General features: G+C 45.0%; 1 protein-coding gene across 7 annotated transcripts in view; it reads right to left on the bottom strand.

Moving 5' to 3' along the window:
* Positions 1-23,977, bottom strand: part of CHRNA9 (cholinergic receptor nicotinic alpha 9 subunit) — a 113,553-nt gene that overhangs the window by 3,955 nt on the left and 85,621 nt on the right. For 6 of the 7 annotated variants that reach the window (XM_065544896.1, XM_065544897.1, XM_065544898.1 and 3 more), the window contains 4 exons: positions 15,450-15,572; positions 15,011-15,156; positions 13,602-13,756; positions 1,917-2,449 (listed from right to left, as the gene is read on the bottom strand). In XM_065544896.1, coding sequence (XP_065400968.1) covers positions 1,917-2,449; positions 13,602-13,756; positions 15,011-15,156; positions 15,450-15,513 — 898 coding nt within the window. In that variant the 5' untranslated portion in view covers positions 15,514-15,572. Of the gene's footprint in view, positions 1-1,916; positions 2,450-13,601; positions 13,757-15,010; positions 15,185-15,449; positions 15,652-23,977 lie in introns of those variants that run through there. The other variant, XM_074039607.1, reaches the window with a different exon arrangement.

Here is a 23,977-nt window from a genome sequence, read left to right as displayed (position 1 = left end):
ATTATTTTGAGACAAAGTCTCACTCTATTGCCCAGGTTGGAGTGCAGTGGTGCAATCGTGGCTCACTGCAACCTTCACCTCCCGGATTCAAGTGATTCTCCTGTCTCAGCCTCCCAAGTAACTGGGATTACAGGCACGCACCACCATGCCCAGCTAATTCTTTTTATAGAGACAGGGTCTCACCATGTTGGCCAGGCTGGTCTTGAACTCCTGACCTCAAGTGATCTGCCTGCCTCGGCCTCCCAAAGTGCTAGTATTACAGGCATGAGCTACCATGCCCAGCCTTCATTTTTAAATAATAAAAATAAATTAAAATAAAATTTTAAAATATAAATTTAATTTTAAAAATATAAATTTCATATTTTCATAAAAACAGAACAAGAAATTCCTGTGAGACATCTGTCTTTAGAAATTGTGCCAGCTTGCTAGATAATGTCACTGCCCAAGAAGAGAGTGGGACCGTCCCATGATCTTTCCTCGAACAGGGCTATGATCATCACTGCCAATCATTTCTGCCTCAGGAGAGGTAATAAAATGCCAATACATCTCCTTTTTATTAGAGGACGAAAAGCCTTCTGTGTTTAATTCTGAAAAAGAGGGCTCTGTGTGTGTGTGTGTGTGTGTGTGTGTGTGTGTGTGTGTGTGTGTGTATGTATTTTGCAAGGAGAGACATAAAAAGGAACATATCTCCAAATGGAGAAGCCACTGTAGTATCATCTCAATATTGGGTAATTGGACTCAGTAAAGAGTAAAAGGGCAAGGCAACATCTCTTGATTTTGCACTCTAAGTTCCTTGGTGTTCTAGAATTTCTCCTTATTGCTTACTTTAAGGAACTCAAACTTAGATCTAGCTTGATTCTGGTAAGCATGTGTTACAATAGCAAGTCCTTGAGATGGAGATGTTGGATCTCAAGGGTATTGGAGGCAGAAAGTAGACATTAAAGAGGATAGGAAAGCCCTCAGAACAAGCTAGGCAAGGATAGGGGAGGCAGGGGTGGTACCCTCAGTCTGCACTCCAGTCCTTGGAGGGACATTTCATTATTGTAGATTTTTGAAAATTTAGTCTGCTTTGGAATCATCTCAGATTCTCAAATCTTGGCCAAGTTGCTAAATCAAACTCTCCGGGTGTAGGAACTTGCATTTTAATAAGCTCTTCCACTGCTATTATACCCAATGCAGATGAAATTTTTCTGTTAAGGGTAGACGTCAGGCTTAAAAAGCACATCTTTCTGCCATGTTTGCCACTCTTCCCAAGAAGAAAGCCCTTGTCACATGAAATGATAACAATAGTCACTGTTTACTCAGTACTTACCATATGCCAGGGCATGCACTAAGCAGTGACACACAAATTTTACAGATGATGAAGCAGAGACTAAGAGAACAAGTAACTTGCCTAAGTTTGATCAAGGAGTGAACAGTGAAGTCAGCATTCAAATGCAGGTTTCTTTGACTTCAAAATCAGGTTTTAACCTCTGAGTCAGTGGATTTCAGACTTAAACGGAAAATGCATCAGAATCACTCAGAAGCTTGTTAAAACAGGACGCCAGGGCCTTATCTCCAGAATGTCTGATTCAGTAGGCTTAGGGTGGGCCCTGAGGTTTTGCGTTTCTATAAGTTCCCAGGTGATGCCAATGCTGTACATCTGGGAACCACCACTTTGAGAACCACTGCTCTAAAGTGTAATGCTTTTCATTGCTCTTTTGTGTAAACCCAGAGACCATAAGACCAGTTTTGATTCCAAAAGCCTTATCTATATTGAAAGATGCTAACTGCAACCACCAGAAAAATTCGAGACAGTCTGTATTGAGTCTGAAATTGGCTCCATTGTTTCAAGTTTAAAGGCACACACACAACCTTAAAGGCATGACCCCAGGCACTACAAAGCTGGGCTTGAAGTGGAAGACACTTAAACTCACCTATCAGGGGGACATTTTCTGAGGCCGGCATGATTTCTGCTACCATTAGTTGAAATACAGTCATGGCCAACAGGATGGTCACTCCCAGGGAGACCTTTTCTCCAGATGCTGCTGGGAGATAAAAACTCAGAGGAGCCAGAAAAGATATGAGGACACATGGGATGAGGAGGTTGACAATATAGAATGAGGACCTCCTCTTCAGAAGGAGGGTGAATGTGACATCCGGGTAAGGCTCAGAGCAGCAGCCATAGGAGATCACATTCTTCACAGCAGGCATGCCATGGACCTCCCATTCCACATCTTCAATGAAGTCAGAGAGATCTCCGCTGTCCAGGGCGTTGAATATGTCTACCTGATTGCCATTGTAGGTCCAGGAACCAAAAGTCAGGTTGCACTGCTGGTTGTCAAAAGGGAAGTAGGTGACATCCACCACACAGGAGCTTTTGGTGATGGCCGGTGCATCCCAGGTGATCAGCCCATCATACCGCAGGACCACATTGGTGTTCACAGGCTCTGAAGATTCATCGTCAGCCCTGGAGGTCAGATGAGGAAAATGAAAGCCACATGCTAGGAGAACTTGCCACCTTCCTTACCCCAGGCAGCTCACTGTGCCCATCACTTCAGTGTTTTGGCCATGGAACACCATTTTCCCTGTGATTGTGGCTCGGGAGTCTGGAATCAACTCTAATTTGTCCTTCTCCTCCATCTCCTGTAACTAGTCAGGGCCAAGTTCTCTTGGAGTCTTCCTTTAAAGCATCTCTGCTCTCTATCCCTTCCTGTCCATTCCCAATGCCACTTTCTTGGTCCAGGTGTAATGATTTGAACACACAGACAAAAAGTAGGCCTGTCGATACTAAAATCTGCTTACTTGATTTGTTAACTTTAGGCACAAGAATATTAAAATAAGCTTTTTATGGCTATTATAAAAGCTATACATGTTTATTTGTAACATTTGGAAAACTCAGAGGAAAAAAAGTCATTCACCCATAACTTTAGAGATAGTCACTTATTCCAGACATATCTTCTTTTGCTTTATCGATATTTATGCCTTGTATTTTGGGGTACAGAATTTCTATTTTTCTCTAGGGAATTACTTTTTCTCCATTGCCATTGCAAGGCAGAGGAAATGTTGGTCAAGGTGCCCCAGTGTCCCTGGCCAAAGGACAGCTGAGTGGCCCGGGCTTGGTCCAACAGATTCACCCTTTCCAGAGTTTAGGTCTTAAGCAGAGTGATCCAGAGACCAAAAACATCACCCTAGTGATGGCTCCCTATTCAGAAAAAAATAGACAGTCCCTCTTGCCTTGAACGCTAGAGCAGCCTTGGTTCTGTCCTTTCCAAGAGTTGGTTGTTTACTTTTTCCTTTATTTAAATGAGATGTGCCACATCCTTCTAACAAATTCCTATTTCACAAGGTTGCCAAAGTCAGTTTCTGATGCTTACAACCAAAAAGTCTTAACTGGTACATTTCTGTTAACATTTGGATGCATATTTTTGCAGTCTTCCTTACAATTTTTTCCCTGCAAAGTATATTTTGGCTAAATATAATGTGGTATTCTGGATTGGATCCTGGAACAGAAAAAGTACATTCACGGAAAAACTGGTAAAATCTGAATAAAGTAGTTTAGTCAATAACATTGTATTTATTTTGATAAGTATATTATGGTTATGTAAGAGGTAACATTAGGGGAAACTGCGTGAAGGGTATAAGGGAATTCTGCACTATCTTTGCAACTTTTCTATAAATCTAAAAATTATTCCCCAATTTAAAGTTAACTTGCAAAAAATAAAAAGGAAAAAAAAAGACGAAACAAAATTTTTAAAAATACATGGTCATCTGTTCATACTCTTCTACAACATTCTTTTCATGTCTAAATAGCATTCTATTATATTCCACTATATTAGATACATCATAGTTATTTAACCAGTCTACTGAGGCTTGACATTATGGTTGCTTCCAGTTTTTGTATTTATAAGCAACGCTGCAGTGGACATCTCTGTAGCTGAGTCTTTACATTTATCCACTGACCCTTTCCTTAGGTTAAATTGCTGAAAAAGGATGTGCTGGGTCAGAACAGGCATGTTTTTGAAGGCGGTAAGGGATAAAAGACTACATATTGGCACAGTGTACACTACTCGGTGACAAGCACACTAAAATCTCAGATTTCACACTATACAATTCATCCATGTAAGTAAAAAACACTTGTACCTCAAAAGCTATTAAAATAAAAAATATATTGGCTGGGCGTGGTGCTCATACCTGTAATCCCAGCACTTTGGGAGGCCGATCACTTGAGGCCAGGAGTTTGAGACCTGCCTGGCCAACATGGCAAAACCCTGTCTCTACTAAAAAAGTACAAAAATTAGCCAGGCATGGTGGCGCACGCCTGTAGTCCCAGCTACTCGGGAGGCTGAGGCAAGAGAATTGCTTGAACCCAGGAGGCGGAGGTTGTAGTGAGTCAAGATTGCACCACTGCACTCCAGCCTGGGTGACAGAATGAGACTTCGTCTCAATAACAACAAAAAAAAATAAAATAAAATAATGCATGTCTATATATATATTTTAAAGAACAGACATGTTTTTAAGGTTTTTATTTTTTCCACTCATTAGAAATTGGGTGCCACAATATTAACTCTAATCTACTCAGGAGGAGGAGGAGGTATGGACTGAGTTAACTCCATACCCAAGCAGATCTTTAATTGTGAGTGTTTGTGAAGATAACAAAATAAATTTTTTGAAAATGCCTGAAGCTTCCTCCTGCAACAGTGAGAAACGTGTACAGTTAGCTATAAGTGAGAACTAGACCTGAACTGAGAACACTGCTCACCCATCCTACTTCCTTGGGGCAAGAGGAGAGATCTGGGGATCAGAGAGAATCTGTGTGGGGCTAGGACAATTGCACTGGGCAGGGTCCCTGTAGGAAATAGATGGCCTACTCCAATTAGATAAACTGAGGAGAGTTTAAGAAAGGGACTGTTCACAAAGGTATGGATACGATGCAGAGAAACCATTCCTGGACATGAAGAGGTGAGGAGAAAGTGCAGTTACCAGAACCTGGAAGGAAAGATTTGCGTGAAGAGGGTCACCATGATAGCAGTGATGACTTTCCTTCAGGGAACACATCCAGGCAAAGATAACCTCCCAGGAAGACAGTGAGGGAATATACACGCTAACCTCACTCTGTCTTCTCCCTGCAATTGCCCACTGATGCTCCACATTGGCCAAACCCAACCCCAAGCCAAAGGGCAAGGGAACCTGCTGACCAAAAACATCACCCCAGCTACTTTGGAGTAGGTTGTGGGGTTTTTTGATTGTTTTTGTTGTTGTTGTTGTTGTTGCTGCTGTTGTTTGTTTGTTTGTTTGAGACGGAGTCTCGCTCTTGTCACCCAGGCTGGAGTACAGTGGCACCGTCTCAGCTAATTGCAACCTCCGCCTCCCGGGTTCAAGCGATTCTCCTGCTTTAGCCTCCTGAGTAGCTGGGATTACAGGTGCCAGACACCACACCTGGCTAATTTTTGTACTTTTAGTAGAGACGGAGTTTCGCCATGTTGGCCAGGCTGGTCTTGAACTCCTGACCTCAAGTGACCCACCCACCTCAGCCTCCCAGGGTGCTGGGATTACAGGCGTGAGCCACCGCGCCTGGCCGTTTTTTGTTGTTGTTGTTTGTTTGTTTGTTTGTTTGTTTTTTGAGACGGGGTCTCATCCTGTTGCCCAGGCTTTAGTGCAGTGGTACAATCTTGGTTCACTGCAAACTCCACCTCCCAGGTTCAAGTGATTCTCCTGCCCCAGCCTCCCGAGTAGCTAGGATTATAGGTGTGCACCACCACGTCCAACTAATTTTTGTATTTTTAGTAGAAGCAGTGTTTCACCATTTTTACCAGGCTGATCTCAAACCCCGACCTCAGATAATCTGCCTGCCGTGGCCTCCCAGAGTGCTGGTTTCACAGGTGTGAGCCACCGTGCCTGGCCTTGAGTAGTTTAAATACATTGTATTAAAATATATATATTTTTTGTAGAGACGATGTCTCACCATGTTGCCCAGGCTGATCTTGAGCTCCTGGCCTCATACGATCCTCCTGCCTTGGCTTCCCAAAGTGCTCGATTACGGGTAGGAGCCACCGCGCCCAGCCAAGACATTATTATTTAATGACTTCATGATCAATATCTTATTGTTTATCTCCCTGGTTTTTTTGATCATATCACAGCTCAAAACTTGCAGTGGCTTCCTATAGCCCACACAATACTTCTGCACTTCCTCAGTTTAGTGTTCTGGATATTCCATGATCTGTTCCCATCTCACTTTCTAGCTGTGTGCCTTCTGCTGGTCTCCTTCACTCCCACTCCACCAATCAAGACTGAAATCCCAACAAACCCTGTGAGTTTCTCTTACTTAAACTCTTTCTTCAACTCGTAATGGTCCCCCTTTTCTGCATGTAGCAGTCTAACACATCCTTCAAGACTCTGCTCAGAGGCCACCTCTGTGAAGCCTTCCCTGCCTCTCCAATCAGGTATCTTTCCATCCTTGAAGGGCCACAGCACTTTACTTCTGTGTTATAAGAGACTTGCATTTTTACCTTGCATTATAGTTTTTACATACATAGCTTATTAGATTGTTCCTTGAGGTCAGAGATTGGGTCTTAAAATGCTCATTTACTTCTCATAAAAATATCATGGAGATTTGGGTTCAGAACCTGATTCAGGTTTCATAACCTTAGGTGGGTTATATCTCTGTCACTCACCTGTAAAAGGGGGCATTATAAAACCTTAAGGCTTCTTTTAAATTTTTATGTTAAACAAACTATGTACATTAATTTCTATTGCTGCTGTAGCAAACTACAACAAACCTAAACCTAATGTCTTTTTTTCTTTTTATTTTTTTCTTGAGATGGCATCTCACTCTGTCGCCCAGGCTGGAGTGCAGTGGTGCCATCTTGGCCCACTGAAACCTCCGTCTGCTGGATTCAAGCAATTCTCCTGCTTCAGCCTCCAGAGTAGCTAGGATTACAGGCTCCCACCACCATGCCTGGCTAATTTTTTTGTATTTTTAGTAGAGACGGGATCTTGCCATGTTGGCCAGGCTGGTCTCAAACTCCTGACCTCAAGTGATCCACCCACCTCAGCCTCCCAAAGTGCTGGGATTACAAGCATGAGCCACCGTGTGCAGTCCCTAATGTCTTAAAACAACACAAATTTAGCATCTTAACAATTCTAGAGGTCAGAAATCCTAAAACCAATGTGACCAGGGCTGCATTCCTTCTGGAGGCTCTAGGGGAAGATCTGGTGCCTTTCCTTTTCCACCTTCTAGAAGCCACCTACATCCCTTGACTCAGGGCCCCCTCCTCGCATCACTAACCTCTGCTTCCTTTGTGGCATTGCCTATTCTGACCATCTCATCTCCCTCTTAAAAGGACCCTTATGTTTACATTAGGCCCACCAGGATAATCTCCCCCATCTCAAATGTTTAATTCAATCATACCTGCAAAGTCTCTTTTGCCATGTAAGATAAATCTTACAGGTCTTGGGGATTAGGATGTGGACATCTTTGTGGGGGGCATTATTCTATCTATCATACTTCGTAAAGCCCCAACTCCATGCAGACACATAGTAAGTGGCCAATATGTATTAATTTCTTCCCCTTCCCTCTGTTTCTAACTGTGTTTCGTGTTCTCAATTAAAACATGAAAAAATTACAGGGACAAAAAGTAAGCTGGAGGTTGGGAAGGCATGTTTAATAATATAACCCTCACAGAATATTTAAATTGCTTTCCTCTTACCTTCCCTTTCCTCAGCCCCTCAGAGGCCTTCAGGCAGAGATATGGTTTGGCTGTGTCCCCACCCAAATCTCATCTTGAAATGTAGCTCCCAGAATTCCCACATGTTGCGGGAGGGACATGATGGGAGGTAATTGAATCATGGGGGTGGGTTTTTCCTGTGCTGATCTTGTGACAGTGAATAAGTCTCACGAGATCTGATGGTTTTATAAAGGGGAGTTCCCCTGCACAAGCTCTCTTGACTGCCACCATGTAAGATGTGACTTTGCTCCCCATTTGCCTTCAGCCATGATTGTGATGGCTCCCCAGCCATGTGAACTGAGAGTCCATTAAACCGCCTTCCTTTATAAATTATCCAGTCTTGGCCATGTCTTTATTAGCAACATGAAAACAGACCAATACAGGCAGCCCCTTCTCCTCTTCTGTATCTGATCAAAGACTGAGCTAACTTTAGTTGTTTTGCAATTGAGCAAAAACGACTTTCCCAGCGTTGGCTGTAAGAAGCCCATTCCTGGGAACTGGAGAGGAGCAGGCTGGTGAATGAGGGAGCAGAGAGAGTCGCCCAGTGTTTTCAGTCCCCAGAGTGCCTGGAACCTCAGCGTAGACTTGTCTGTTTACTCAGTCCCAGGATCCCTTCCTCGTTCCATCTCCAATGTCTCTGTCTTTCACATATTCACTTTTCCTTCCTTTCCATATCAAAAAGAAGTTCCCCCTCTCTTGCTGGCTAACTTCCCTTCCGGTCCTGTGAGTCCTCTCCTTCCATGCCTCCTTCAGGATTTTGCCTCCTTTGGTCCCTCTTCTCTCTGGTCGCTCTAGCCACTTTCCAACTCTGTTCGCAAGTCTCTCCTGCCAAATTCCTTTTCTCCCTGGCCCTTCTACCTCTCCCATCTCCTTCCACGCACTGCTTTCAAAAGTAACTGATACCTGCTGTTGTCCCGTTTCTTCTTGCTTTTATTTCTTGACTCCTGCATTTTGATGTCTTTCCGACAAGTACAACTAGGCAAATCTCAAGACTTCTCCTAAGTCTTCATCTTCTTTAACTCTTCCCAAACATTGGGATTATGGGTTGTTCCTAGACATCCTCTCTTCCCTTGGTTTTTATGACATGACTCTCTCAGTTCTCCTTCTACCTCTTTAACCACTAATTCTAAGTTTCCTCTATAAATTCCTTAAATGTAGAGGTTTTTTCAACTTTATCGTCAGCCATTTTCTTTCCTTCTGTGAATAGTTCTATAGGACTTTAAGGGCTTTTGGCATCTCCATTAGCCCTGACCATTTCTCCAGGTTTCAGATTTGCCTCCGCAATCTCATTGTTGGACACTTCCTTAGGGATGTTTCTTTGGTTCCCCAAACTGAACATCAAATTCATCCTCTTTTTTTCCAAACCTGTTTCTCCTCCCCCTCCTTTATTTCCAGTCTCATTTGGAAGTCTTGCCATTCTCTAAATCATCTTATATGGCTAAGGATAGCTACATAAGCTGGCCTTAAAGCTAAATTCTAGACAAATTCTTTTGAATACAATAGGGCACCCAGTTCCTCACCAGGTCTAAAATCCAACCATTAAAACTGCTCATTAAAATCCAACCACTGGGGCCAGGCATGGTGGCTCATGCCTATAATCCCAGCACTTTAGAAGGCCAAGGTAGGAGGATTGCTTGAGCCCAGGAATTTAAAACCAGCCTGGACAACAGACAATATAGTGAGACCTCATCTCTATAAAAATTTTTGTAAAAATTAGCTGGGTGTTGTAGTGCATACCTGTAGTCCCAGCTACTCAGGAGACTGAAGTGAGAGGATCACTTTGTTACCCATGGAGGGTCTCAACTACAGGTCATCCATGTTCTTGACATTTTGAACAAAGAATTGGACAAAATGCACAAATAAAGCAATGAAAATACAGAACAATGAAAGAAACAATAAACGCTCAGATTTATTGAAATGAAACTACACTCCAGAGTGGGTGTAGCTCAAGTAAGCAGCTCAAGACCACAGGTTACAAAATCTTCTGGGTTTTAAGTACCCTCTAGAGGTTTCCCATTGGTTGCACCCTATGTAAATAAAAACTTGGCCCACAACCAATTGGAGGCTGAAGTGAAGTTACACCCTATGCAAATGAAGATGTGATCTACAACCAATCAGAGGCTGAAGTGAAGTTATAACTCATGCAATGAAGACTTGGTCTGTGACCAATTGGAAGCTGAAGTGAAGGCTCTCTGTCTCCAGACCCTATTGAGGAGAATACTGTCTCAACTTGAGCCCAGGAGGTCAAGGCTGCAGTAAGCTACGATCACACCACTGCACTGTAGCCTAGGTGACAGAGCAAACCACCGGCCCCCCCACCAAAAAAAAACCTGACCATGAAAACCCTGCCATAATGAATTCAAATTTAAAATTTCTGTAATCTGATTTTACCTAATCTAAAAATGTCAGTGGCCTTATATTAGCCACTATACTAACCATATACTAATACTAAACATTCCCACCAGAACTTTGAGCCCCAATTCATTAATTTCTCTATTGATTTACTGAAAGAGCCAGTATCTACATGAACTGTTACATTGCTAAAAAGCTCACTATTTCTTGGGACAATTCGTTGCCGAAGTTATTAGGGAATTTTTTTTTTTTTTTTTTGAGAGCTTATCTTCCCTTTGGTTTCTACCGATTATCTTGGGTTTTGTCTTCTGGAACATTGTTCTCTTTTTTCCACCCTACTTTCTCTCTGATTGCCTAAGGTAACCATCATCAAGTCTTCAAGGTTTCTCTCTTCCAAACTAAGCATCAGCAAATTCAACTATTCTTCTGTGAAGTGGCATCCAGGCCCATCTCCTTCCTGATCACTCCCTACCAGTCTAGCCCCATGGATTCGGGCATGAACAATGACTCTAGATGCAAAGCATCTTCCTGCCTGGGTGTCTTTACTACACTGGACTGATTCACTTACTCCCTACCCCTATTTCTCCTTCTTGCCACAACTCAGGAAGCCCGTTGTGTTGCCTATGACATTCTCTACCTGCTTCTGAGAAGCAGTGATATTGTATCTGACATCAGTAGAGTCTACAGAGTCAGAGATTCAGCTGGAAGGACTGAGCTCAGGGAAATAGCCATGACTAAGGGCCCTTCTTTGCCGGATCCTGTAACACTCTTCCGTTTTCATTTCGATTTGTTAAAGGCATGAAGATGTCATCCAACCGTAGCTCCTTTTAGAGGTTCCTCTACACAGCAAAACTCTGAGAAGTTGTACTGAGAAGGAGAAGGCAAAGGAGAAGAGAGAAGCAGGAACAGAATTGTCCATGACAAGAGCACAGAGATGACTGAAGAGTCAACCAGAGGAACAAAAAAGAGATGATGAATCAGTGTGGTGAAAGGCTCTGTGTAAAGGAGTGGGGAGTGGGGAAGGGAGAATGAGGACAGAACCGACCAAAGCCACAGTAGGCTTGTTTGAGCTCATGAGTACATAACTGGCTTCTCTAATAAGGGAGCAGTGGAGTCAGCTTAACTTAGGGTGCCTTGTAAGCTTGCAAAGAAGCATTTCAGTAAGACATGGTCACCGCCTCAGCCAATCAAAACAGGAGAGGAGAACCACCATTCTGTTTGATTTCTGGAGAGAATTTTTAGAACTTACAGAATGCTTGTCGGCACAGCAGCTCGTGCCTGTAACCCCAGCACTTTGGGAGGCCAAGCTGGATGGATCGCTTGAGCTCAGGAGTTCAGAACCAGCCTGGGCAACATGGTGAGACTCTGTCTCTACTAGTAAAAATTAAAAAATAGCTGGGCATGGTGGCATGCACCTGTAGTCACAGCTACTTAGGAGGCTGAGGTGGGAGAATAACCTGATCCTGGGAAGTTGAGGCTGTAGTGAGCCATGATTACACCACTGCACTCCAGTGTGGGTGATAGGAGTGAGAGTTCGTCTTAAAAAAAAAAAAAAGAATTTACAGAATGCTATAAGAGATCATCTGTGTCAATGAAATTATCTTTCTTTTTCTTTTTTTTTTTTTTTTTTTGAGATGGAGTCTCACTCTTGTCACCCAGGTTGGAGTGCAGTGGTGCAATCTTGGCTCACTGTAACCCCTGCCTCCCAGGTTTAAGTGATTTTCCTTCCTCAGCCTCCCAAGTAGCTGGGATTACAGGCACCTGCCGCCACACCCAGCTGATTTTTAAATTTTTAGTAGAGACGGGATTTCACCATGTTAGCCAGGCTGGTCTTGAACTACTGACCTCAGGTGATCCACCTGCCTTGGCCTCCCAAAGTTCTGGGATTACAGGGGTGAGCCCCCACACCCTGCCTGTATCAATGAAATTACTCTCCTGCACTCTGCGGACTAGAGAGTGGTAATGGACATTGTGGCTTGTGTTCTTGCTCTCTCTGTGTGTGTGTGTGTGTGTGTGTGTGTGTGTGTGAGAGAGAGAGAGAGAGAGAGAGAGAGAGAGAGAGAGAGACAGAGACAGAGACAGAGACAGAGAGAGTGAACACGGGCAGGGAGTGTAAACTGAAGGAATAAAGCTCAGTACTTGAATGTTATCTTCCTGTTATCTTCCTTGGGAAGGGATATAGACCACTCAGAGTGGGGAATGGACAGAAAGAACAGGGCTATGATTCCAGAGGTCATGACCCTTAGATGAGCTCTCTGAGTAAGGAGTGAGACTAAAATCCAGGCTGCAACCCACCCGTGTTGCTTCCTTAAAGGAAATCCATGCCCACTGGAAGCCTCTACCCAGGGGAGCCCCCTGAGCTGCCCCTCATTCACATCCTTCTGAGCCACAGAGGAACCTTCCCACTCCACAGAAACGGGTCCAGAACAAAAAGAGGGAGAAGCTCCTTCGACAACAGGTGGGGCCACTGAGCTTGAACGGTGACCAGAGATCTGGTATTTTTCTCAAAATGCTGCCCATGGACCCACAGTACCTACGTCTTCCGGAGCTTGTAGAAATGCAGAATCACAGGCCGGCCCCATACCCGTGGAATCACAATCCGTATTTTAACAAACTCCCTGGGAGATTCATATGCACCTTCCAGCCTGCGAAACATAAATCTTACCTACCCATTGTACAAGGCCCCTTGCTCTGAGACTGGGAAAAAGTCACTTTGTATCCTGTAAACTGGTTCATCCTCCACTCCACGCAAAACCCCAAATCCACAGGTCAGTTTCTAGATGGCCCATTCCAGTTTAATTAATTGTTGATACATGATCTTGGATGGTGAATGTCACTGTTAAGGGTTGAATTGTGTCCCTGAAAAATTCACATATTGAAGTCTTAGCCCCCAACACTCAGAATGTGACTTGATTTGAGAATAGCATGATGGAAGATGTAATTAGTTAGGTTAAGATGAAGTCACACTGGAGTAGGGTGGGCATCTAACCCAATATGACTGGTGTTCTTATATAAAAGGGAAATTTGGACACGGAACACACAGGAGAACGCCATATGAAGATGAAGGCAGAGCTCAGAGTGACGCTCTACAATGCTAGGAACACCAAAGACTGCCAGCAAACCACCATTAGCTAGAAGAGAGGCCTGGAACAGATCCTCCCTCACAGCCCTCAGTGGAAACCACGCTGTCAACACCTGCATCTCAGACGTCTCAACTCTAGAACTGTGAGACAACACGTTTGTGTTAAGTCACCTAATTTGTGCTACTCTGTTACGGCAAAGTTAGTCCTAGCAAACTAACGCAGCCTCCACTTTCCCACCTGAAAAAGGGGCATGTAGATTGATGGTTTCCTTCCAGCTCTAAGCTTTTATGACGTATTATTTCCTGATCTAAGATTCTATGACTGTTATTTCAGGAGTCCTAGGAACATGGATTAATATTTAATTTCATGCATGTTTTAAACATTCCTTTTTCATTATGTTTAAATTCTATGAAATCAACACGTTCGTGCCTGAAAAGCCTCAGTTCTGAGCTGCACTTACTTGTTATATAAGACGATGTCCGGCCTCCACACGAGGTCACTGGGGATCCTGATGGAGTCTAGGCCATCATACTGATCTCGGTCCCACGTGAGATAGGCATCGTGCCAGATTTGGCGGATCCACAAATAGGCGGTCAGAATTTGGTTTCTTTCATCCTACACAATGAATGCAGATGTAACTTTACCTAGCAGACACTTGAAATGTCTTCCATTGATAGGACACTTGTTCTTCACAATAGGAATTTCACAAACACTCATCTATTTTCAATAAGTAAGTGAGAGCTTTATTCTTTATTTATTCTATACCCTTGATTGACTACCAAGATCATTCTTTTCCTCCTAGATTTAGTGTTCAGCATGTAAAGTGGACAAATATTTAAGTCTTGATATCTTTGCATGGATCAACTGCCCATATTTCCTGAAAATTGATCAATGAATGACGTACCTGAAAGCAAAAGTCAGGAAATAACAACGTGCAGAAGGAAAATCTTTCAAGTTTCATAACATTGTGTGATTAAATATAGATAAGCACTAATAAGCTATGCCATCTTAAAACACTACCTTTTTTAAAAAAAATTGAGATTGGCCAGGCGCGGTGGCTCATGCCTGTAATCCCAGCACTTTGGGAGGCCGAGGCAGGCAGATCACGAGGTCAGGAGATCAAGACTATCCTGGCTAACACGGTGAAACCCTGTCTCTACTAAAAATACAAAAAAAATTAGCCAGGCGTGGTGGTGGGCACCTATAGTCCCAGCTACTCAGGAGGCTGAGGCAGGAGAATGGCGTGAACCCGGGAGGCAGAGCTTGCAGTAAGCCAAGATCACACCACTGCACTCCAGCCTGGGCAACAGAGTGAGACTCTGTCCCCCCTATCCCCCCCACCCTGCCAAAAAAAAGGATTGAGATTAAATTCACATTAAAACTCACCATTTTAATCATTTTAGAAGGGAACAATGCACTGGTTTCCAATATATTCACAATGTTGCGCAACCATCACCACTGCCTAACTCAAGAGCATTTCTTTCCCCCGCAAAGAAACCCCATAATCATTAAGAACTCACTGGCCATTTTCCCCTTCCTCCCCGCAGCCCCTGGCAACCTCTATGCTGTTTTCTGTATCTACGGATTTACCTATTTCGGACATTTATATAACTGGCAGCATACAGTATGTAACCCCACCTTTCCTTAGATTTTCTAAGACTGTTATGGTTAATGACCAGGATTAGGTAACATTTCGTGAAATTAATTAGTTTTGTAGAAAGCTTCCTTTTCCCGGCGTTCTCTTCTCCTACCAGCTTGCATACGGAGCTATCATTCCCTCAAATTCCCAGTTAAGACATTCTCTTTAGAAAGCATGGTTGTTTATCCTCTGAGAATCATTCCACAGAGTCAGCACCATGTATTACTCACCATATCCTTAATCTGAGAGAGCGTAATCTGCAGTGTGACATTCAGGACTTTATCTGTATCTTCCACTGGACGAAGAGCATTGGAATAATCTTCAAAAAGGTCATTAAACAACTTCTGAGCATATTTTCCATCTGCCGTCTCCACAGCTACTCAACAAGAGGGATCTGGATCAACCTTCAGAGTGTTGTATGTATTTCAAGACAAAGAACACAAGACTGAGGTCTAAAATGGGGGATGGCCCAGCACTGGCGAGGGACAGCTTTGGGTGGATGGATGAGTTGTTTTTCTGGCATGCCCTACCAAGGTCAGAGGCAGTAGCAAGCACGGAGCCCTTCCATGCGGTGGAATCATCTGTTTTGTCTTCCCCGCCCTGCCCCACCTCCCACCAAAGCAATAGCCCCAGATGAGACAAGATGGTTACATGTCACCAGCCGCTCACCTCTCAATCTGGAAGCAGCAAAGTAAATCCAGCAAAAGGAGATGCAGGAATGGGACCAGTTCATCTTTTTCCTGAGCCTCTATAATAAAGTCTCGGTCAGGCAGCGTGGTCTTCCGCTTCTCCCTGTGAATACGAAGGATCTGGGCACAAGGAGCCCACACTGCCGCAGCCTTATGGCAGCAGCTGGAGAGCTCAGGCTTGCATTGCACGCAGGACCTAGATCCTGAGATCCAGGCCTGCCCTCCCTCCCCTCCAGTAATTTGAGACTGGCAACTCCAGTGGCTGAGATGCCGGGAACCCAGGGTGCGTTAGGTCCAACAGTGCTGTTCTGGGGGGCCATCTAGGGTCCCTAGTCACTCTCAGCAGAAACAACCAGACAGAAGAGGAGGTAGATGCAGGCAGCAGGGGTATGCCTGACACCCCAGAGACTCCATCTAAGCAGAATGGGAGCTTTCTACACCCACCATGAGCAGATTCAGCCTGAGTCTGGGGACTAAGGGAAGCCTAACGGATTGAGCCATGGGACGGCTGTCCAGAAAGACTCTACGCGCTTTTAGCAGCGTTTGAAGAGGGAAAGAGACACGGTTCTATGATCTCCAGAATATATTGGCATTTTGGTTTTTCTCTGCCTCAGCTTCTGATCCCTCCGGCAGCTGTCCCTCTGGGCACGGATCTTGCATAGTAAATGTTTGTGAGTATATGTGTGAAGGGGTGTGCTGGATGGGTGGATATTCACCCACTTAAGAAGCAGCAACACTGTGAGTTGGATTTGGACTTGACCCCCTGGGTTCGACTGCCAGCCCAAACCCTGACGAGCTCTGTTATTCTGGATAAGTCACCGAACCTCTCTGAGCCTTCCAGAACTACAGACTGGGGAAAATAATATTTCCTCTCTCTAGAGCTACTGAGGTATCTGTATGTGAAAGCACTTTCTAAATATCAGTAATTTTCATATTTGATCAGCTTTGCAGATCCAGAATTTCTATGTTTAACAAGTCACACAGGATTTACCAGCTCAAAAAAAAAAAAAAAGAAAAGAAAAACTGGCTCAAAGGCTGACCAAATCAGCATGAGAATAATAACCAATGGTGATACTACTAATGATGATACCCTTTGCATTTGAATGCTACTTCATATAAAATTTCAGTCATTTCTCATGTGTGATATAATTTTACTCCTTTAGAAAAATGTCAATTTTCAATTGCTCCTTACTCTGTAAACTCATGTCTGCCCTTCCTATTGCCTGGAGAATCTGCTTTGGAAAACCATATTAAGATAATTTGGTTGCCTGGAATCGAAGCGAGGAAATTGGATAGCTCTGTTTCATCAGGTTACAGCCGCCTGATGAGTCACCCCATCCCTCTTCGGGAATGTATCCTTTGAGTGGAACAGACACTCCAGCCAACGGCAAAGTGTTTCTTAATTGCCTGTCCCCTTGTGTTGCTTGTGAAGACATTATTTTTCTGACGTCCCTAGTCTGACTCATTCATCAAATGACACAGTTCCGGGTGCCCACGCTCAGTCCTCCTTCAACAAACCATCCACTTTGGAATCTCAGAGGTGGAAGGTACTTTTGAAATTGAGTTTAATGCCTCACTTCCATATGAGGAAACTGAGGCCCAGGGATGCAGAGTGGCTTCCCTCCAGCAGTGATCGGCCAGAAACAGGATCCAGGCCACCTGCCCCAATCCACTGTGCTCCCCGCCCCGTTAACAATGCATCTCTTCCTTCTCATCGTCTTTCATCAATATGGCTTTTGATGTCAGGTGGGTGGTGACTTTCTTGTGTGTAGAGGATCTTTACCTTATATGTCTTTGATTCCTTACAGCACTCATAGGGAAGAATTGTAGTTGACACAGGGCCTACCTTGAATGGTGTCGCCTCCCTTCCTATCCCACTCCCCTCCTTTCAGGGTCTCTTCTCCCCTCAGGGAACCTCTTTTAGGTTGAAGTTGCTGAGAACCTTTGCCCATTGGGGTCCAGTGTCCTGGGGGGCATCCCTGACTCCATTCCAGGAGGATGACGGCAGTGCTCCCGTTCTTTAGAATAGAGTCCTGTCTGACAAAGAATCCTAGTGAATTCTATGGTTAAAAGATCCTCTGCCCAGCAGCAGCGTGGGGATGGGAAGAACAAACACCTTCATTCTGCTACATGTGTTTTTTAAAACAAAAATTACAAGAGTCAAACGTCATGTTTTGCAAAGAGTGTTTTTCCCACAAATGAATATGGCATGAATACTTTCTCCATTTCATTAAATACAGGATCAGAGCATTTCTAACCTGTAAAGAGCTCTTCAAGGACCATCTAGCTGAGGTCACTCATGTTACAGATAAAGAAACTGAGGACTAGAGAAGTCAGAAGCCTTCACAAGGACATAACCCATTGCCCTGACTCTCAATACAGTGCTCCTTACACAACACTAGTGCAGCTGGTGAGGAAGTTCAGAGGAAATCAAGGTCGAGTGTGCCTTTAGGAGGTTTGGGAATGCACTTCCTTTCAGCCAAAGGCAGGTGGGACCTCGATCTGCCCCACAGGAGGGTGGGTAAAGGATGCTGACTCTCCACCGAGAACCATGCCAGAGACCCTCAACCTCTCCAGGAGCCTGGGCTCTTTGCAGAGGAGTGCTGTCCTAGGTACTCAGAGCCATGATGCCTGCTAACCAGTGCTTCACAACTCACTGAAACGACAGGAGACACCTCAATGGGACGCCATTCCCAAGGGCCTATTTCACTGCTTTCTAAGTTTGCTGGATTTATCCTGGATATATGTCTTGGAAAAAAAAAAACTCTCAAAGTTGCTTTAAAAGAGAGCTATGTGAATTCCTTCACCTTGCACCAGAGTTTAGGATAAGCATTGGTAGTTAGGACGCAAAGTCATGCTGAAAGGGCTGCCCATGGCACCACTCTCCAAACATTTTGGGGTTTACTTCTGTCTTTGTTTTCTTTCTTTCTTTCTTTTCCTTTCTTTCTTTCTTTCTTTCTTTCTTTCTTTCTTTCTTTCTTTCTTTCTTCCTTCCTTCTTTTTTTTTTTCTTTTTGAGAAGGAGTCTTGCTCTGTCGCCCAGGCTGGAGTGCAGTGGCGCGATCTTGGCTCACTGCAACCTCCATATCCTGGGTTCAAGCAATTCTCTGCCTCAGCCTCCCAAGTAGCTGGGATTACAGGCACCTGCCATCATGCCCAGCTATTTTTTTTTTTTGCATTTTTAGTAGAGATGGATTTTCACCATCTTGGCCAGGCTGATCTTGAACTCCTGACCTCGTGGTTCACCTGCCTCAGCCTCTGAAAGTGCTGGGATTACAGGCGTGAGTCACTGTGCCCGGCCACTTTGTTTTCTTGGTCAAAAGCAGCATAATGTAGAGTTTAAGAGCACAGACCCTGGAGTCGAACTGCTTGGATTCAAGTCCAGCCCCACCACTTACTAGCTGTGTAAGCTCAGCCAGATTATTCGAGCTCAGCTTCTTCATCTATAAAATGGGGACAATTATAAATAGTGCCTACCTCTTGGGGTTGTTTTGAGGACTGAATCAGTTAATGCATGTAGAACCCTAGAAATAGTGCTTGACCATAAAATGGCTAGATAAATGATCATTAAAGGGGAAAATGACATGCTAAGCATGTCATCTGTAGCTCAGTGCCACTATTTATGTATTTATTTATTTATTTTTCCTCCCCTCTTCCTCTCCCTCTTCCATCTCTCTCTCTCTCACTCACCCAATCTCTCTGCCAACTTCTTGATAGGCCTGGTTAGAGGATAATTGTTTTATGTGACAAGCAGCTTGTACTGTGGGTGGGAGAATATCAGTCCTACTATTTTCGTGTTGCCCTTTTTTATTGTGATGTTAATATTATTGTCAGTACACCGTGGATTTATTTATTTGCTTCCTGATTTCTGCAGTAGTCTTTTTAATCCTCTTATCCACTTTGTGAGAGTTACCCAATCTAACTCTGTCACAGAGATTGGCAAACTCTTTGCAAAGAGCTAGATAGTAAATATTTTCATCTTGGCAGGCCATATGGTCTCTGTACCAACTACTCTTCTCTGCCATTGTACTATGAAAGCAGCTTATGGCAAAATGAATGTGTGACTGTGTTCCAATAAAACTTTATTTATGAAAATAGGTGGCAGGGCATAGTTTGTTGACCCCTGATATAGATAAACAGATTCATAAATCCACTTTGCTCATGAAAATTGCAATAGGGAACAGTGTTCTAGATGAAGAAGGGGCAAAGCCTGCAGGGAAAAGGGCTTGACGTGCGCAGATGCATGGCAGGGCCAGGGCAGACTCTGACTGCAGCTCAGCCAGTGAGACTCAAACTGCCTTCCAGCAGAGGCTCTGGGCATGGAAGACGCCTTTCTAATAAGGAGTCAGAAATATAAGAGAACTGGAAAGAGTAGGAAGCAACCCAGTTGGATGTCTGGAGGCGGGGCAAGCCTCCTCACTTCCACAGGATGACCGTGAGAGTGTCGTGGGCAAGGAATTAGAGTTTCCAGATATAGGTGATGGTGGGAACTGTGGCTACAGCCAGGCCAGGGGCTGGCAGGGTGAGCAGCAGGTTAATGGGCCAGAAGTTCAAGTAAGTCCCTCTGGGGTCCCCATGAATAAGGACAGGCCTGGAGGGCAGAGCTCTGGCAGTTTCACTGAGAGGTACAGAGTCCCAGAGCACTGTTTTGTTTCTAGATTGCTAGAAATCCTAGCAACTCCCTTCCCCAGATGTACTGAAATCCATTGGCCTGGGGGAGTGCAGGTTAGATCAGAACAAAAGGGATTCAGGAAGGGGAGGAAGGAACAGCGGGCCTGGAGCTCATTATGGTATGGGCACCAAAAGGCAATCACGCTAGGCGTGGAGCTGATTCTCCTTTTGTGACTGCACGTCTGTGTCTCACTCTTGTTGCACTGTGTTCTGGCTCTGCCAGCGGTGTGTAGTGGACTGGAAGACTCTTCTGAGTAAAACCCAGCGGGACAATCTGTCTTGGTGCTTCTGGGCGTCGTGAAGGAAATGTCCAGCTCTTGAACTTTCCCAACCATGACTTCAAACAGATCCAGCTCCTGCGCATCACCGTCACTTCTTCTCTCAAGCCCCATGTATTAGTCTACTGGGACTCCCACAGCAAAATACCACAGACCAGGTGAATTAAAAACAGAAATTCGCTTTCTCACAGTCCTGCCTCCGCACCTGAGGACCAGCTCATCCAAGAATCAGCTGGAAGTCCAGACCAAGGTGTGGGCAGGGCTGGTTTCTCCCGAGGCCTTTCTCCTTGGCTTGTAGATGACTGTCTTCTCCTTGTGTCCTTGCAGGGTCTCCTCTGTGCATGTCTGGGTCCTAATCTCTTCTTCTCATGTCCCCATGAATAAGGACAGGCCTGGAGGGCAGGGCTCTGGCACTGCCCTAAGAGATACAGAGTCCCAGAGCACTGTTTGGTTTCTAGGTTGTGACCCCGTTCCCCGATTGTACCCAGACCCATTGTCTCCTCCGATGAAATTAGTCCCACCCCAATGACCTCACTTAACCTTAATTACCTCCTTAAAGACCATATCTCCAAATGTGGTCACATTCTTCAGTACTGGGGGTTAAGCCTTCAGCGTGTGAATTCTGTAGGATGCAGTTCAACCTGGAACACCCCACGTCCAATCTGTGAACGAATCCCGGCAGCTCCACCTTCACAATATATCAGGAATCCAGCCACCTCTCCCCACCTTCCCTACTGTCTTCCTGGTACATGCCATTGCTGACTGCCATCTGCACCAACTGTACTTGCCTCCTAGTAGCCAAAGGTGCCTCTGAATTCCCTTCTACAGGTAAGGGCCAGACGGTCATTTTATTCCATTTCATTTTGTCTATTTTTTATTTTTATTTTTTTAATTTTAATTTTTTTTTTTTTTTTTTTTTTTGAGACGGAGTCTCACTCTGTCACCCAGGCTGGAGTGCAGTGGCGCGATCTCAGCTCACTGAACCTCTGCTTCCTGGGTTCAAGGAATTCTCCTGCTTCATCCTCCCAAGTAGCTGGGATTACAGGCACCTGGCACCACGCCTGGCTAATTTTTGTATTTTTAGTAGAGACAGGGTTTCTCCATGTTGGCCAAGCTGGTCACAAACTCCTGACCTCAGGCAATCCGCCCACCTCGGCCTCCCAAAGTGCTGGGATTACAGGCGTGAGCCACCGTGCCCTGCCTATTTTTAAATAATTTATAAGATGGGGGTCTCACTATGTTGCCCAGGTTGGGGTGCAGAGGCTATTCACTGCGCTCCCTCATGATCATTGTGCACTGTGACCTCCAATTCCTGGACTCAAGAGATCCTCCTGTCTCAGCCTCCCAGACAGCTGGGACTACAAGTGCACGCCACCAAGCCCAGCCAGGTGGTCATCTTAAAACACACGTCTGATCATGTCACCCCTCTGCCCAGTGGATTCTCTCCAGTGGATTCTCACCTTATTTGGAATAAAAACCAAAATCCTTACCAGCGACTACAAGGCTTTACGTGATGTCTCCCCCAACTTTCCTTCTCCAACACTCTCCCCCTCACTCACGTAGCTCCAGCCTTGCTGACCTCCTTGCATTCCACACGCACACTGTGCCCCTCCTTCGGCTCCCTTTGCCTGGGGCACCATTGGCATCTCCTCCTGACTCCCTCTCTTCTTCCTGGGTTCTGCCCAGTGCCTCCTTATCAGAAGCCCTTCCCTGATGATGCTGCATAGAGTAACATCCCAGCCCTGTCTCCATCTCCGGGATCCACTCTTCCTCGCACTTAGGACCAGCTGACGTGTGTGTGTGCATTGCATTTGGTAGTTATCATCTGTCCTCCTACTAGAAATTAAGTTCCACAAAAGTGGGGGCTTTGTCTTGTTCTGTGCTGTTCTCCCAGCTACAGAGAGGATATTAGAGGATATTTGTTGATTGCACCAATGAGTACTATCTAGGATGAGAAATCTAAGAAATTAAAAAGGGAAAGGCCAGCTTTCAGACAAAGTATGGTGGGTATATTTCCTATGATTCATAAGCTTACCTGATTTTTTTTAGCATTCACGGCCAGGGTGTTATTCACAGCCTTACATTGTCAGTCTACTGCTGTGTTATATTTTAACCTACATCAGAACAAAATTCCTTGAGAACATGGACCATAATTTTTCCCTTATACATAGTCCTAGCTCAAGGGAAACAACCACCAAGTCCAGTTAGCAGCATCTGCCACGGATGCAGGGGGAGGGTGTGGAGGCATCTCCCCATGTCTCTGCTGACCTGATGCAACAGAAAGAACCTAAGGACGCAGGAGGAGTCCTATGGCCCTGGTTCAAGTCCTAGGACCACCACTTGCTAGTCATATGAGTAGTAATTATTTCTCAGAGTCTCATTTTCTCATTTGTATAAATGAAGATTGTAATATTTTACCCAAAAGGGTTACTGTGAGGATTCAAGAGAAAGCAGACAAAGTACCAAGCACACACCTGGAACACAGCAAGACCCTCAGTGAATGCCACGAAGATTCCCCTCGCCGAACCACACAGGCTACAGTAGTCAGAAAGCACCCACTGGTAAAAAGAAACTCATAAAGTTGCCAACAGAAGAGCCAAGTTCATGAAGAGACATGAGTGGGTGATAAGAGACATGCAGTTTTCTGGGTCAGGAGAGCAGCTGATATATGATCCAGGGTATCGGGTATGTCCAAGTGAGCGATCTGGGGACTACAGCGGGCTCTGATGTCTGTGCTTTGTCAGAGGGTACATACTATTCTCCCTGAAATCCCCTGAGGGAATATATTTGAAAGCTATAAAACTGTACGGTGTGGCATAGGGTATCTCCTGGCTTCCTCCTGTTTCTGGGGTCTTTCTTCGCTGCGTAGAGAAGACCTTATCCATGGGAAATTTCTGTCCTCAACGGTAGCCCACTTGCTCCTTGGGACTTTTCAGACATTTTCTTTTGTTCTTGAGTGTCTGACCCCTTCTCATCCCAGGAGGTTCTCACCCCACTAGCTCTGCTTCCTCTTCTCATAGCGGACCCTGCAGTCACAATTGTGCAGTATTTCCCTGCTCATTGCAATCACCGTCTCTCTGCTAACATTGTAAGAGTTAGGCAAATGACAAGCCTGGGAAGAGGCACAAGGGACACGCTCTGCTCTTCTGTTAACAAGTAGCACGCTACAAGGATGCTAATCCTAGAGAACGGGAGCTGGGAGATTCGGAGACAACACTGTGCAAACCCAGCGGATACCCTTCCCAGGCTATTCTGAGAGCTACCGGCCCCCGACCTCTCCCACAGCTTCTGCCCCCTGAGAAGCAGCATGGCCCCATGGCCCCAGGACCTCACTCATCTCCCGCTCCCCCATCCTCTGCCCTGTCCTGGCATGTCCCTAAAAGGGACATGTTAAAACCGAAAAGAGGCAAGGAGGTGCTTTCTCCCAGGAAGCAACGCACTGCTCCATCTCCCACCCCACCTGCCCTCAGCGTCTCTTTGGCTAGGCCTACTTAGCTGAGAGCAGCTCCGTGGGTATGAATGACCTAGGCTCCTGCTTCTGGAAGCGTGTTTGGAAGGAA

This window comes from Macaca fascicularis, chromosome 5 (assembly GCF_037993035.2).
Source record: "Macaca fascicularis isolate 582-1 chromosome 5, T2T-MFA8v1.1".
NCBI lineage: Eukaryota > Metazoa > Chordata > Mammalia > Primates > Cercopithecidae > Macaca > Macaca fascicularis.
The sequence above is the reverse complement of the archived record's forward strand: the minus strand, read 5'-3'. Positions and strand labels throughout refer to the sequence as shown.